This window comes from Brachyistius frenatus, unplaced genomic scaffold (assembly GCF_029030835.1).
Source record: "Brachyistius frenatus isolate BFR_SWC_R1_liver_20210118 unplaced genomic scaffold, ASM2903083v1 Contig_176, whole genome shotgun sequence".
In the NCBI taxonomy this organism is placed as follows: Eukaryota; Metazoa; Chordata; class Actinopteri; family Embiotocidae; genus Brachyistius; species Brachyistius frenatus.
The window spans coordinates 332,501-345,831 of NW_027210775.1; the positions used below are offsets into that span (position 1 = coordinate 332,501).

Consider the following 13,331-nt stretch of genomic DNA (forward strand, 5'->3'; position numbering starts at 1 on the left):
GAGATACGTGGTTCTTATAATAAAGTATATACCTACCTACCTACCTTACAGAACAGAAACCATACAAACATATGACCATTTTATGGAGTATGATGCATTACTGTAGATTAACTAACCCACATTATTAGTCAAACTAATTTAATTAAATAATACAGTTTAGGTTCCTGACCAACTCATTAAAACGTTCAAATAAATGTATAAGAATTATTTTACATTTTTAATTGTTTATCCTTCGAGGAACAAAAAGCACCATCAACGCGTGTTTCCCGCCGGAGCGTTTAGCGGAACGGACCGTAAACAAATAAAATGGCTGCGGTCGGAGATGGAAGGTGAACGCTGGTGTTCGTGTTAAAATAAGGTAACACGTTTATGTTGGTTTTTTTACATCTATATCTCGTGTCCAGACTGCTGGGACACAATCGGACCGTTTCCCTGTTTGATTTCAGCTTCAGTTTAATTTGGGTTCATTTGAACGCGTTTCGTGAAGCGACGGTTTGTAAACTAGAACAAATCGCGTCGTTCAGTCTCACAGCTGCTTTCTGTCCCGCGCTTCCTCTTTGTTTGATCGTCTGCCAACATCACCGCTGACCTACTTTTGTTCCGCCGCTGTTCTGATTGACACCATCGCCTCTAAAAAACATAAATAAATCGATGTGCTTCCCGCCTCCGGCTTCCTGCCACAACGAGCCGCCGCAAACCCGGTGGTTGACGGACAGAAGAGGAGGCCAGGCCGGCCGGTGCTGCTCCGAGCTCCCTTCAAAAACCGGGAACTTTAGCGTGTTTTCTTTCTACGCTCTCATCCGTAGACCTCGAGTTCAACACGGGACGATCTTTGATGAAAAACAAGGATCCGATCTTCAGTTCGGCAGGTAGAATCTGTTTTATAACAGCTCTTCTTCTTTTTTATATAGTGGAGGAATATCACAGTGCATTTGATGTACAATACATATTTCCTTGTTATGCTACCTTCTACTTCCATTCCACTATTTTTAGGAGGCAAACGTTGTATTTGTACATTTATTTTAAAGCGCTGGCTGCGTGTTATTTCACAGAATATTACTATGAAGTCAACTATGAAATTCTACCGTATTGTCATAGATGAAGCTCTATAAAGTACTCCAGCTGCAGCATTAAACCGATTTACACATGAATGAATCAAACATACATTTTACCGCATATACTGTTGTACTTTTACTTATAACTGAGTATTTTTACTCGGTTGAAGTGCTACTTTAGTCTTGTAGCTAAACACTTCTTCCACAACCGGTTTTATATACTTCATATACTTTATATACTATACCCAAGATTTGCTGAGTGAAATGTAAATTTTTTTTTTTACTACTAGATTAAAGATTTTACAAACCAGAAACTGTTTTAAAGAAAATTACACCTCAAGAACAGAAACAAATATTCTTGTTTACACTTAAACAGTCGAGTTCTTTGTTCTGCATCACTTTCAGATCAGTAATCAAAATTTCATGCAGGTGAGAATTAAAACGATGGCAGTCGTCTTCATCCTCCATCACAAAGTTCTAACCTACAAATAAAACCCGGCTTTTAAGTTTGTGCATAAAGTCTGCATTTTCTCCCGTCACCGTGGTAACTTGTAACTTTGCCCCCTCAGACTGTCGGAAGCCGCTGGAGGCTGAGCTGCAGCGTCGTCATGGTGATGAAGATCTTCTTCCCGCAGTGCTGTAACCGGGCCGACAGCGGCCTGCTGGTGGGCCGCTGGACCTCGGGTCAGGACTCGGCCGTGGTGCTGGCTGTCATCCACTACCCGTTCATCCCCGGGCAGGTCAAGCAGTACGTCCAGCAGGTCGGTGCTGCAGCAGGTCATGTCGGCCCCCCGAAGGAGCCTTTTTTCTGTAGGAAGATGAGGACGATCTGAGCTTGATGCTGGGTGAACATTATTAGAGACCATTGAAACGTTAAGTGATGAACTTTCAATCTAAAGCCAGAATAACAAAGTTGGGACTTTTTTTCTGGACACTAGTAAACTGCTGTTTGTTCAGCCTGTCAGTGGCTTTAAGTTTAGTTTACAGCCTCCTATGGGACCTTAAGACTTATTAAGTTGGACTGACATGTGTCCATCGGTGTAAAAGAAAGATTTGTCCAGTTCGTACAACATGAAGTGAAACGAAAAACTTCTCCGCCGTTCTCTCCCAGATGCAGGCGCAGAGCGGGGTGGAGCTGACGGTGCTCGGCTCCTGGAGTTTACCCAAAGAGGGCCAGGAGGGCATGGAGAGCTTCCTCAGGGACCTCAGCACCATCTTCCCCCAGCAGCGCTGGCTCCAGGTCAGCCGGGAGATCGGGAAGACGGGCTTCACCTGCGACGTCCTCCACCGCGATGAGAGTGAGACATTCAGGCTGAAATTCACCAAACACAGACTGACTTCTCTTCTTCTTATACCCAAGTTATTGATCATCACAATAGTATATTTATGTCGCACGTAAATGGCAATTAAAAGCAGAACAAAACTATAAATTCTCCAACACATTCAAATCAGTTATTTACAAACCCTTGGAAAAAGAGGAATGAAAACATACAACCCCGTCTGATTCGTCAGACCTCAGGACAGTTTTCCACTTCAGTCCATCTTCAATGATCTCGGGTCCAGAGAAGGCGGCGGTGTTTCTGTTTCTATCTGGTTTCTTCTTTGGAGAGTTTTAACCTGCAATTGTGGATGCAGCGATAAACTGTGTTCACAGATGATGGTTTTCACAAGTGTTCCTGAGCCCATGCAGTGATTTCCACTCCAGCATTTCACTACTATGGGTTTACACGTTTTGCAAATCATTGCCTTCTGTTTTTATTTACATTTTACACAGCGTCCCAACTTTTTTGTTGAGAATAAAGAAAGCTGTCTCGAGTTCATAAGGATTTATTTATTTTCTTCTGTTCAGATGGAAGAGCAGTTCAACGGGACACAAAAAAAGAAGAAGAAGGAGGAGGAAGAGGAGGATGGGGGCGATGGTGGTGAAGAAGAGGAGGAGGAAGATGATGATGAAGAGAAGGTGATCTTCGTCCACTACGAGCAGAGGAAGGTGATGCTGTCGCAGCTTCACCCCGTCGAGAGCGGAGACCCCGACCCCCGAGCGGACGCCCCGTCTGAGCTGAGACAGGTAGAGACGAAGGACGTCGAGGCGTGTGACTCTTCGCCTCCGAGTCTGCTCCTCGTTTATCTCTAACACCCTCCTCCTCCTCCTCCTCCTCCTCCTCCTCCTCCTCCTCTTCCCCCCGTGCAGATGTTCCGGACCGTCTCCCTCAGCCAGCCTCTGTTCTTCCTGGACCGCTACGATGACGGGCCGCTGAAGTCGACACACTGGCAGTCCGAAGGTCGCGAGGCGAGCATCATCGTGGAGCTGCTGAAGCAGGCGTCGGTGCCGCTCTGCCTGCTCGTCAGCTGGCTGCTGTCCGTGTGGACGTGGATCTGTAACATGAGGTGAGAACATGTCATAATTACACTGAGACCCTCTCCACCTGAAAAAAATAAAAATACACGTCAAACAGGGTCATTACCTCGAATAGAAGAGCAGCAGAAAGCTTTTACCGCAAGTCTTTCATTCAACGGAGGTGTTTAATAGCAGGAAAACTCCTAAAGGGATTCTGGAAATGTTTGTAAAATATTTTACTCGGGTTATAAAAAAAATCACTTCTGAGGTAAATGAGGACGTGCTGAGAGGAGTCACTCAATTCCAAAAACAGGAAGTCTTCGTCAATAAATCTGTCTGAAGAGCTTGAAAATATTTAAACAATAAATTCAGTTCCCTCAAAAAAAGACTATAAAGGTTTTAAAGTCTCTCAAATTTTGTATTATTATTTTAATATTCTGAGTCTTTTGTGATTAAACATGATGGGAAAAATATCAATTAAATGCATTTATTATATTTTAATGGGTTAATCTGTCAGTTTTCTGCCACTAAATTGCTTCCGGGAGACATTGATGGATTATATTATTTTGAATTATTGTCGTACACAGATGACAAAACTCTGATATACTTGTAAATCCATGTTGTTGGTGTGTCCTGGTTCTCTGTCGATCATTGAGCCATGTTACTAGGAAAACATGAAATGAACTAGATTTCACTCTTTTAATTCACACACGTAAACATGCAAGAGGCATTTTTCTAAGGCAGATATTTTGTTGCCAGATTTAAAATGTGAAGCTTTGACAAGCTTTTTGAAATTAGCTCGTAATAAATCTGGTTCAAAGCATCTTTCCTTTTTCTCATAAACTAGATTGATGTTATTTCTGCTGCACATTTATTCTTAAAGTGCCTCTAGGCGTGTTGACTCTGTACTGAGCAGCTGTCATCTTTGTTCCAGGATCTTCAGTCTTTACCCGCTGCGCTTCCTGTCCACCAAGCTGTCCACGTGCGTGCAGCTTGGCTACCGGACCGAACACATGAGGACGATCGGGTCGTCCAAACCGGCCGCCGATCACGCGCAGTTCATGAGGTGGGCATCTGGTGAAGTCGTGAGCGTATCCGAAGATGTGACCGTCATTTACTGGTTTATTGTGTCTCGTTTGAACATGTTTATGTTATTTACGTATTTAAGTGAAAATAAATTCAAGAAACGTGTTTTAAAAGTGTCCCCCTCCTTCATGTCTGTCGGCAGGAAGGCCAACATCGTGGTGTCGTTCCTGGTGGACGTAGTTCTCGGTTTGTTGCTCATGTCGTGGCTCTACAGGGACGACCACATCGCCATGCTGGCCAACACGCTGGTGCCTGCAGCTGATGTAAGCGTGTGCGTGTGAATGCGTGTGAATGTGCATGTGAATGTGCGTGTGCGTTAAAATACCAGCTGTGACAGTAACTGCTGTCTCTACACTGTCAAAAATGAAAGAAAAAAAACAACCTTTAAACACTCAGCAGGCTGCACCTGCTAAGTGCCTGGTTGCTATGGCGATTCCTGCCCCTCCAGTGGTCAGTAACCCAAAGAGGCTTCGAGAAATAACTCGCAAAACAAAAACTAGAGTCGTATAAAAAAAAAATGTTCACCGTGTGCAACAGAAACTTGTTGTTGGAGATAATTTCAGATTTCTTATTTCCCACCTTTAACCTCCTGCTCTTCCTCCTCAGCATGTGGCTAAAGAGCTGGAGGAGCTGCTGCAGTGGCTGATGGGAGCTCCAGCGGGGCTGAAGATGAACCGGGCCCTGGACCAGGTTCTGGGCCGCTTCTTCCTGTACCACATTCACCTCTGGATCAGTGAGTCACATGAACACATAGAAGGTTTTATATTATGGGAGTTGGGAGTTTTCTATGTTTATATCTGATACAGTGCCCCCTAGAGGCTGCAGAGGTCAGTGAACCCATCAGATGTGGTGTTTCCGTGCAGGCTACATCCACCTGATGTCTCCGTTCATCGAGGGGATCCTGTGGTACGGAGGTCTGTCGGCCTGCCTCGGCCTGACCTTCGCCCTCTCGCTGCTCTCCGACATGGTCGCCCTGCTCACCTTCCACATCTACTGCTTCTACGTCTACGGAGCCAGGTCTGTTCCATTTAATCCTCATCGGCTGCTTCAGTTTCAGACCTTCCTGTATAACCGGAAACACAGCAGCTGTATCAAATCCAATATACTAGTTTTAATACAGTATGAACTATACAGTATAATAACCATCATGGTACATTGTTTGAGCAGTTACTGTGAGGAAAACAAACACGCACACCTTGCAAGGCTTACTTGCTGTTTTCTACGATTTCTTTCTGGAGCTGAGTCAGCACTGCTGTGAGGAGATCCTCCGTTTCTTCTGTTATGTGACAGCACATTATTTATACAGCACATTTAAATACAACAAAAGTTGACCAAAGTGCTGCATAAGATTAAAAAAATGTTTTTAAACAATCAGCCTTGAAACATTGAAGGCATTAAAGACTTAAATAAGCGATAAAACAAAGACATTTAATTTCATTCATTCAACCTTTATTTAAGATGCTTGAGAGGGTGGCCCTCATTGATGTCGAGATTACACACAAAAAACACAAAACAACAACAAAATCAATAATAATTATCAATAAAATCGGTTGAAACAGTTACAGACAGGCAGTGGGCGCTTATGGATTAAATTAAAACCAATATTCAGCCAAAACAACACACCAGCAGTCAATAAAATCAAATTCAAATCGAATTTCCCAGCATTACATCCTATTTATGTGATGTTACTGTTGATGACCTGCAGGGGGCAGCTTTTTCCAAATCTTCCCACTTCTCTGATGTTTCACTGAAAACACTTTAACTACAGTAATCTGGTCCAATAGAATTAGATATTTTTTACAGTGTAGAAAAAGGACATTTGCACCTGATTTCTGTTTAACAGAAGGTCAGAAGACGAACAAACCTGCTGACTTTAGTCCCGTTTACATGTATTAATTGTAAAGAAATGAATAGTTTTTCATGAGCGTGTTTTCTCAAGCTGCAGTGTGTTGAGCTCTCCGGGCCACCGTAGGAACATCTACCTCTTAAATCCACAAGACAAACGCAAAACCGTCTTTTTCTGTGTGAAAGAGCAAAAATAAAACTAATTTTGGTGGTTCGTTGGAACCAGAAAGACCTAAATATAGTTTGGATTTGTTTTTTTATTTATGGAGTTTCAGATTGCAAAAGTATTTTCTCTTCATCCTCTTTGATTTGATGACATTCTTGACTTTCTTAAATCAGGGCTGTTCGGTTGAGTCTCACCTCCTTCGGCCTCCATTCAGTCCTGTTTTAACCAAGTGTGATGGAAGTCTGAACGCTGGAGAAGAGAGGATTGACTAAATTATGCATTTGCTCTAAAGATAGCTCTGCCTCGCCCGTGGTGCATAATGAAATATTACCCACTTTACGTATTTATGCTGCAGGAACTCGGTGTGTTTGAATTCAAACCTTTTGTCGGAGTACTTTATGGACCTAAAAATACCTCCTGCTGTGATCAGCGCTCAGCGGCAGCTCTGCTGAAGTTGGAAGATGTTCAAAGTGAGCTGTCGCTGTTCAGGCAGGATGATGTCGACCGAACACCGAATCAACAACTGTTTCGGGAAAACATCCAGTGGCTCTTTTTGTGGCTACATCTTTAATATTATTTCCATTTTACGAACCACCATCCTCTTCCTAAAGCTGGAACTATAAAACACCAGAGTTAAAGGTTAATTCAGCTTCATACACAGGTTATGCCTTTCCTTCCAAGTGTGTAAGAGAATCTACGGTTGATCAGGAACCTCCAGAAAAACCTTAAAAGTTCCTCTAGATCCACATGCAGTTTGGTTTGTCCCTTCTGGGCTTCTGTAGAAACATGACGGCTGGGTGGAAGAGGGTTAGGCTAACCCTCACCCTTTCCGACAGCAGAACACTCTTGAGGAACAAAAAGACAACACGTAGGACTGCATCATCTCTACCTGTAAAAACTGATGAACGCGGCAGCTGGAAGACGTCCTTTTAACTGCCGTCTGTCCCTTCGTCTCCGCCAGGCTCTACTGTCTGAAGATCTACGGCCTCTCGTCTCTCTGGAGGCTCTTCAGGGGGAAGAAGTGGAACGTCCTGCGGCAGAGAGTCGACTCCTGCTCCTACGACCTCGACCAGGTGACACACACACACACACACACACACACACACACACACACACACACACACACACACACACACACACACACACACACACACACACACACACACACACACAGAGCTCCGTCATCCTTTCCACAGAGATTTGGGGTGTTTACTGTCAGCGTTTCTGTTGCTGCAGCTCTTCATCGGGACGCTGCTCTTCACCATCCTGCTGTTCCTGCTGCCCACCACGGCGCTCTACTACCTGGTCTTCACTCTGGTAAGACGAGTCACAGAGGACGGACGCTCTGACAGGGAAGCTGTCTGAGAAGTGAAGCCAAAGCCTTAAAGTGTAATACCACTGAGGGCCACCAGGGGCTGGCTCCAAAAAAACCTCAGTCTCCAATAGACTCCCATTCAAATAGCATCAAGTTCTCTCCTGAAGTACAAAGTCAATAAATGTGTTTGCATTTGTTTTCTAGCAACCCAGGAAAAGCAAACGATGACAACAAAAAAAGAAATATTGCCACAAATTTGTCATTTTTCTCTCTTGTTTCTTGGTTGTATTTTTTGGACACCAGTTTGTCACTATTTTAATTCAGTGTAACGTCGTTCACAGTAAATCCAGAGAGCTGCTGTTTTCTGTGAAGCAGCATGGGTGTGTTTGATAGTTATAAATAGATTCTGGGTGCACCATCTCCTCACAGCATGAAACGAATGCTCGGCGTTCGCTTGATGTGATTGGACAGCTCGGGTGCAAACTTCGAACATGATTAATTACGGAAGCTTTTTAGTCGTCAACACGAACTGGTTCAGAATTTTAGCAGGAAACGAGTGAAAGTTGCAGTAAATACGACTCCGACCTGACCATTTCCTGCGGGGGTGGGCTTGTTTTTGACGCCTGTGTGTCCCTGTGTTGTGCAGCTGCGTCTGGTGGTGGTGCTGTTCCAGGGCGTCCTCCACCTCAGCGTGGACTTCATCAACTCCTTCCCGCTGTTCGCCGTCAGCCTCCGCGTCTGCCGCTCCTACCGGCTGGCAGGTGATCCACCGTTACGTCTCTACAAGCCTCGTCTTTACGTAGAAATGTGAAATAATCGAATGGGCTCTCGTGTGTGTTTGGTTTTACAGAAGGTGTAAAGTTCAGGGTCCTGTGTGACGAGCCGGGCACCGCCCTCCACCTGCTGATGGAGGTGAGGCGTCGCACTTTGTTCCTGTTTAAAGCTCGTACATGTGAGGTTTGTGGGTTTTGGAGGTCAGCTGACAGAAGCCCCGCCTCCTAATGCACGTTTTTTTGTCTCTGGGGACAGGAGGTCTATTCACGATTTAAATCATCCAGATTTCCAGCTGTTTGTTCCAAATTGCCAGATGTGTATTTAAGAGCGTTTTCATACCTGAAAGTTCAAACCGTGGTTCATGTGTTTGTTCCGGTGAAACATTTGATCCGGCTAGTTTTGATTTCACGATGTCATTTTGTGAGCTCACTAAAGAACTTTCTACAACAACTTATGTCCTTTTGTCGTTTCCTACGTCTTTTTTTTTTTTATCATTTATTTAAAAAAAAAATTATTCGCCACCTTTTTCCTTTTATTTCTACACGATAAGTGATGATTGTAACGTTTCCCTCCTCAGATTAACCCTCTGACGTGCAGCACCGTGGTCCAGACCTACCGCACCCCGACGTACAGCTGCTACCCCAGAGACTCGTGGGCCGCCCTGGTCAAGAAGCTGTTCGTCGGGGAGCTGGTTTACCCCTGGAGACACAAAACCACCAAGACCGACTGAGCGACGTGACGCAGAGGAAAAGGGAACAGACTGAATGACTAATGAGACGGAAGCAGACAGAAGACCTTTTTAGATGTTCGACGGGAGGAACATCAGGGAGAGAGAGAACCGACTGGAACTGCCGAATCATCATGTTTGTAATTTTCCGATCAGCTTGAAGGTGAATGATAAATACGAGCACAGTAGTCACGTCCTGCTGTTGAGTCTAAAAAGCTGTGGAAGTCTTTTACTTAATTTAAAGCGAAAACATTCCTTTTACTCGACAAAATTGTTCTTGTCTGTTATATATATATATATATACATATATATGTATATATATATATATATAAACTCATCATGTTTATCCAAGGAGGCAACAAAGGACCAAAACTGTTCCTTTACATTGATACATGCAGCATAAAGCTGAATCTTCACAATCTTTACTTGATTTATTTTACACTTTAAAGGTGTTTTTAAAGCTCTGCTGCATCCAAGAAAAAGAAACTGACCTCCTTTTTTGTTGTTGTTTTAATGTGAGTGAAAACCAGCAAACACACATTTACTTTAGTTCACACTCCTTTTATTCTCACACCTCCTTCAAGACAAATGGAAAAAAAATGTTTTAGTGTTGTTATAGCAAGTCCCTGAAAACTATCCTTGCAGCCACGACGTCCACATGTGCCAATTACGGGATGAAGCTAAATGCTAACGCTACAGTACCGTACAGCAAAGCAACAACAGCAAAGAAACTCAACAGACGGAAAAAGTATTTAAAATGTGAACACAAGGTCAAGCTTCTTTTCTTTTCATTTGGTTTTGTTCTAACGGAAACCCAAATTGTAGCTGAAAGTTCTGGAAGAAGCTCGTAGATCAGGAGGACTTTAATTTTCTACGTCTTAAAGTCATCATGCCAGACTGGGAGTCTGCAGCAGCGAAGCTTCATGGAACTTAAGTTTTATAACTTTTTTTAATTTCTAAATGATGATGAGGTGAAATGTTACGTAGTCTTTAAACTTTTAGCAGCCTGACCTTGTTTACTTGAATCATTTAACGCGGGTGAAACGAGGTTCAGTGAATTAGATTTTTATTTATAGACGAACTACTCCTTTAAAACCTGAGTCTGCTAAATAGACGTCAGGCATTCATGTATTAACTGCACTGATTATGTAAAAACTTGAAATCTTTTAGACATTATATGATTAAGCTTAACACGAATCGAGCAGCCTGGTATCGCGCCAAAACGTGTAATACACCTGTTAGTCCACTAGAGGACACTGTGTCAGTGTGACGCTTTGCTCTCGCACTCAAAACACCGGACGTTCAGGTCAAAGTCAACTTTGATTTCTTTGGTTACGTACATAACGTAACACATTTAACTTGCACAACGCACATAAAGTTACATACACAGTAAGTTACACAAAGTATGTAAAATACTTACAGAACGTACATGAAGTAAAATACACTACGTACGTAAAGAAACCCATACGATGTACGTGAAGTAACTCACTCAAAATTACAATTTTTCGCTCTCAGTTTTTGGTGCCTACTCCGGATGCGTCTACTTTTCAGACCTTTGCAAAACCAAACGTGACACTGCCACGGCGTCCTCTAATGGACAATCGGGTGTATTACTCATCTCAAGGCACTTAACAGAACATTACACTATAGAGAGGAACCCGACAGAACCAGCAGCGGTCGGCCTCGATTGGTTGGAGTGAGCAGAGCGAGACAAGAACAGCATAAAGATCAAAGACAACAAATCTGTTGGTGGGGCCGGTCACCGCATTCGGTGTGATACCAGGTTGTTGAATGATGCTAACTGGACAAATTAAAATAAGATTTTATATATATATATATATATATATATTTTTTTTAAATTAAAAACACTGTTTTCTAATTTGAATAACATGATTCTTATTTTTGTTGCCATATTTCTTGTAAACATTCAAACTATTTGACAGATTATTCCGGTGCCTCATTGGTACCTGAACGAGCTCTCGTTAACAGACAAAACAACCCAGCAGCACTTTTAGTTTTTCCCTTCGGTAGAGCTATGCTAACAGTTTCCCCCTGTTTCCAGTGCTTGTGCTAAGCTAGGCTAAGCACATCGAGGACCTATTTCTGGAAGTCCTCACATCACACAGCGAGCGAAAACATTTCCCAAGATGTCAGACTGTTACTTTGATGTGAGTTTTTCCTACTTTCTGCCTTTTAGCCTCCTCTGTACGTTTCATTTATGAAAGTTAAATTAATTATGTGAATTGTCTTTTTTAATTCTTATTTTTATCTCTAATTTCAATTTAATAGAACCCTCCATTGATGGGCTCTAATGATTCCTAAGTATTTACTGTCCTGGTGTGTTTTCTTTATGATGATCAGTTGATTAACTGCAAATAAAACAATTAGAGTAGAATCCAGTCTCTCTTATTTTTTTGGGCTTCTAATGTCTTTTTATATCCAGTTTTTGGTGCTTATGAGTTAATTTTTTGAGTTTTTATGGTAGAAATAATTGGCTTTGCCATGTTTTTTTTTCTGATAATGACCCAGAAAGCAATTAACACCACCCTGTGATAAACAATCTGCAGCTTTTCAGAATAAAAGCAGATCCTTATGCTGGATTCGGTTAAATCATAAATACATTTGAATCTTTTTCTATTTCCAACGCTGGCATTTTGTGTTTGTTGGAGTTTCTTTCACCTTAATTTACTATCTATCCTATTTACATGTTCTGTACTGAAAATTATTAACATTTTAGGGGTAATAATTGTAAGACTGAAAGCCTCTTTTCACCCATTGATGAGGCAACGGTTATTTTAAATGCCTGAATAGTATGAATACGATATACATTAGACCTGTTACCACTCTCCGCACACTTTACTTACTATACCTTTAATGATGTCATTCAAGCTGTTGCTGGCAGCACAAGTTGGCATTTGTTCTTCATTGTGTTTTCGTCCTCGAGAGATCGTTTTGGCTCACCTGAAGGGAGAGATGAGTCACGATGTTACGAGAACAGATTTAACACAAATCAAAAGCACACTCAGCCCACTACTGTACATCACACCTCGTAATATAAATGCTGTACTTACGCAACAGGAATAAGTGCGATGCTTTCCTCCGATAGAAAAGCTCAATTTAAACCATTTTATGACACTGCAGAATTTTTTTCTTCCTCATAGTAGCTTTTTATGGTTTTGAAGATTTTCATTTACATTTTAGGGAATTATTCTGTTTAATTAATTAGATGGAAGTGTTCATGTAATTTCCATCTTTTAAGATCACTTTTATATGTATTTGCTGATGATCAGAGATTAAACTGATGGGGTGCTCTGTCATTTAAATTTCAAATGTGGTTAAGTGATGTATTTTTCTGCCAAAAAGTGTTTTATAATTTCAGATCTTTTCTCTCTCTGCCTGATTTTAAGGACATCCAATGCTTTTTATTTTTTTATTATTATTATTTTAAGATCACATCAGACACTCTTCAGTAAATTTGAGAATTGATTTTATAATTGAATTTCATTGTACATGATTTCTCCCTGATTTTGATTCCACGTAAAAAAAAACCAAACAACTTTATTTTGAAAATTCATTTTTAAATAAAGTTAATTATACATTTTTGTTTATTATTATTATAATATGGACAAGATGTCCCTAAAACCCACCCCCTATTATGTCTTTAATTTGGTCTTAAAGCCCTCTAAGAGTGTGATAATTTCACTTTCTAATGGAGTTTTAAGTTATTCGTGTTTCATCCACTCGCTGCGGTTCGTTTTGCCTTTTGTTCTGTGTACATTCAGACAGAAATGAATCATCTTTGTTGTCCACTTTCTCTTCGCCATCTGCGTGTTGTTGACAGCAAACGTCGACGGACGTTTTGCTCAGCCAATAGACGCCCGCGCATTTGGTCTCCGCCCACCGCCGCGCGGGAGATGGGCGGGTTTGTTTTGCACGGGAGGGCGGGGCTTGTGGTTGAGGGCGGGGCTTGTGGGTGAGAGCGGCGGATCTGTCAACGCAGCGTTCAGTGTTGTTGTGTTGCGTTC

General features: G+C 42.1%; 1 protein-coding gene across 1 annotated transcript; it reads left to right on the top strand.

Annotated features, from left to right (window-relative positions):
• Positions 1-291: 291 nt before the first annotated feature.
• Positions 292-9,521, top strand: pigq (phosphatidylinositol glycan anchor biosynthesis, class Q). Its single transcript, XM_069717529.1, is given in 16 exon segments — positions 292-358; positions 807-869; positions 1,625-1,816; positions 2,167-2,353; positions 2,905-2,929; positions 2,931-3,123; positions 3,247-3,443; positions 4,328-4,459; positions 4,622-4,742; positions 5,086-5,212; positions 5,343-5,496; positions 7,452-7,563; positions 7,727-7,807; positions 8,452-8,566; positions 8,656-8,717; positions 9,157-9,521. Coding segments are annotated over 14 exon segments (1,812 nt in total). The 5' UTR covers positions 292-358; positions 807-869; positions 1,625-1,663; the 3' UTR covers positions 9,310-9,521.
• The last annotated feature ends 3,810 nt before the right edge of the window (positions 9,522-13,331 follow it).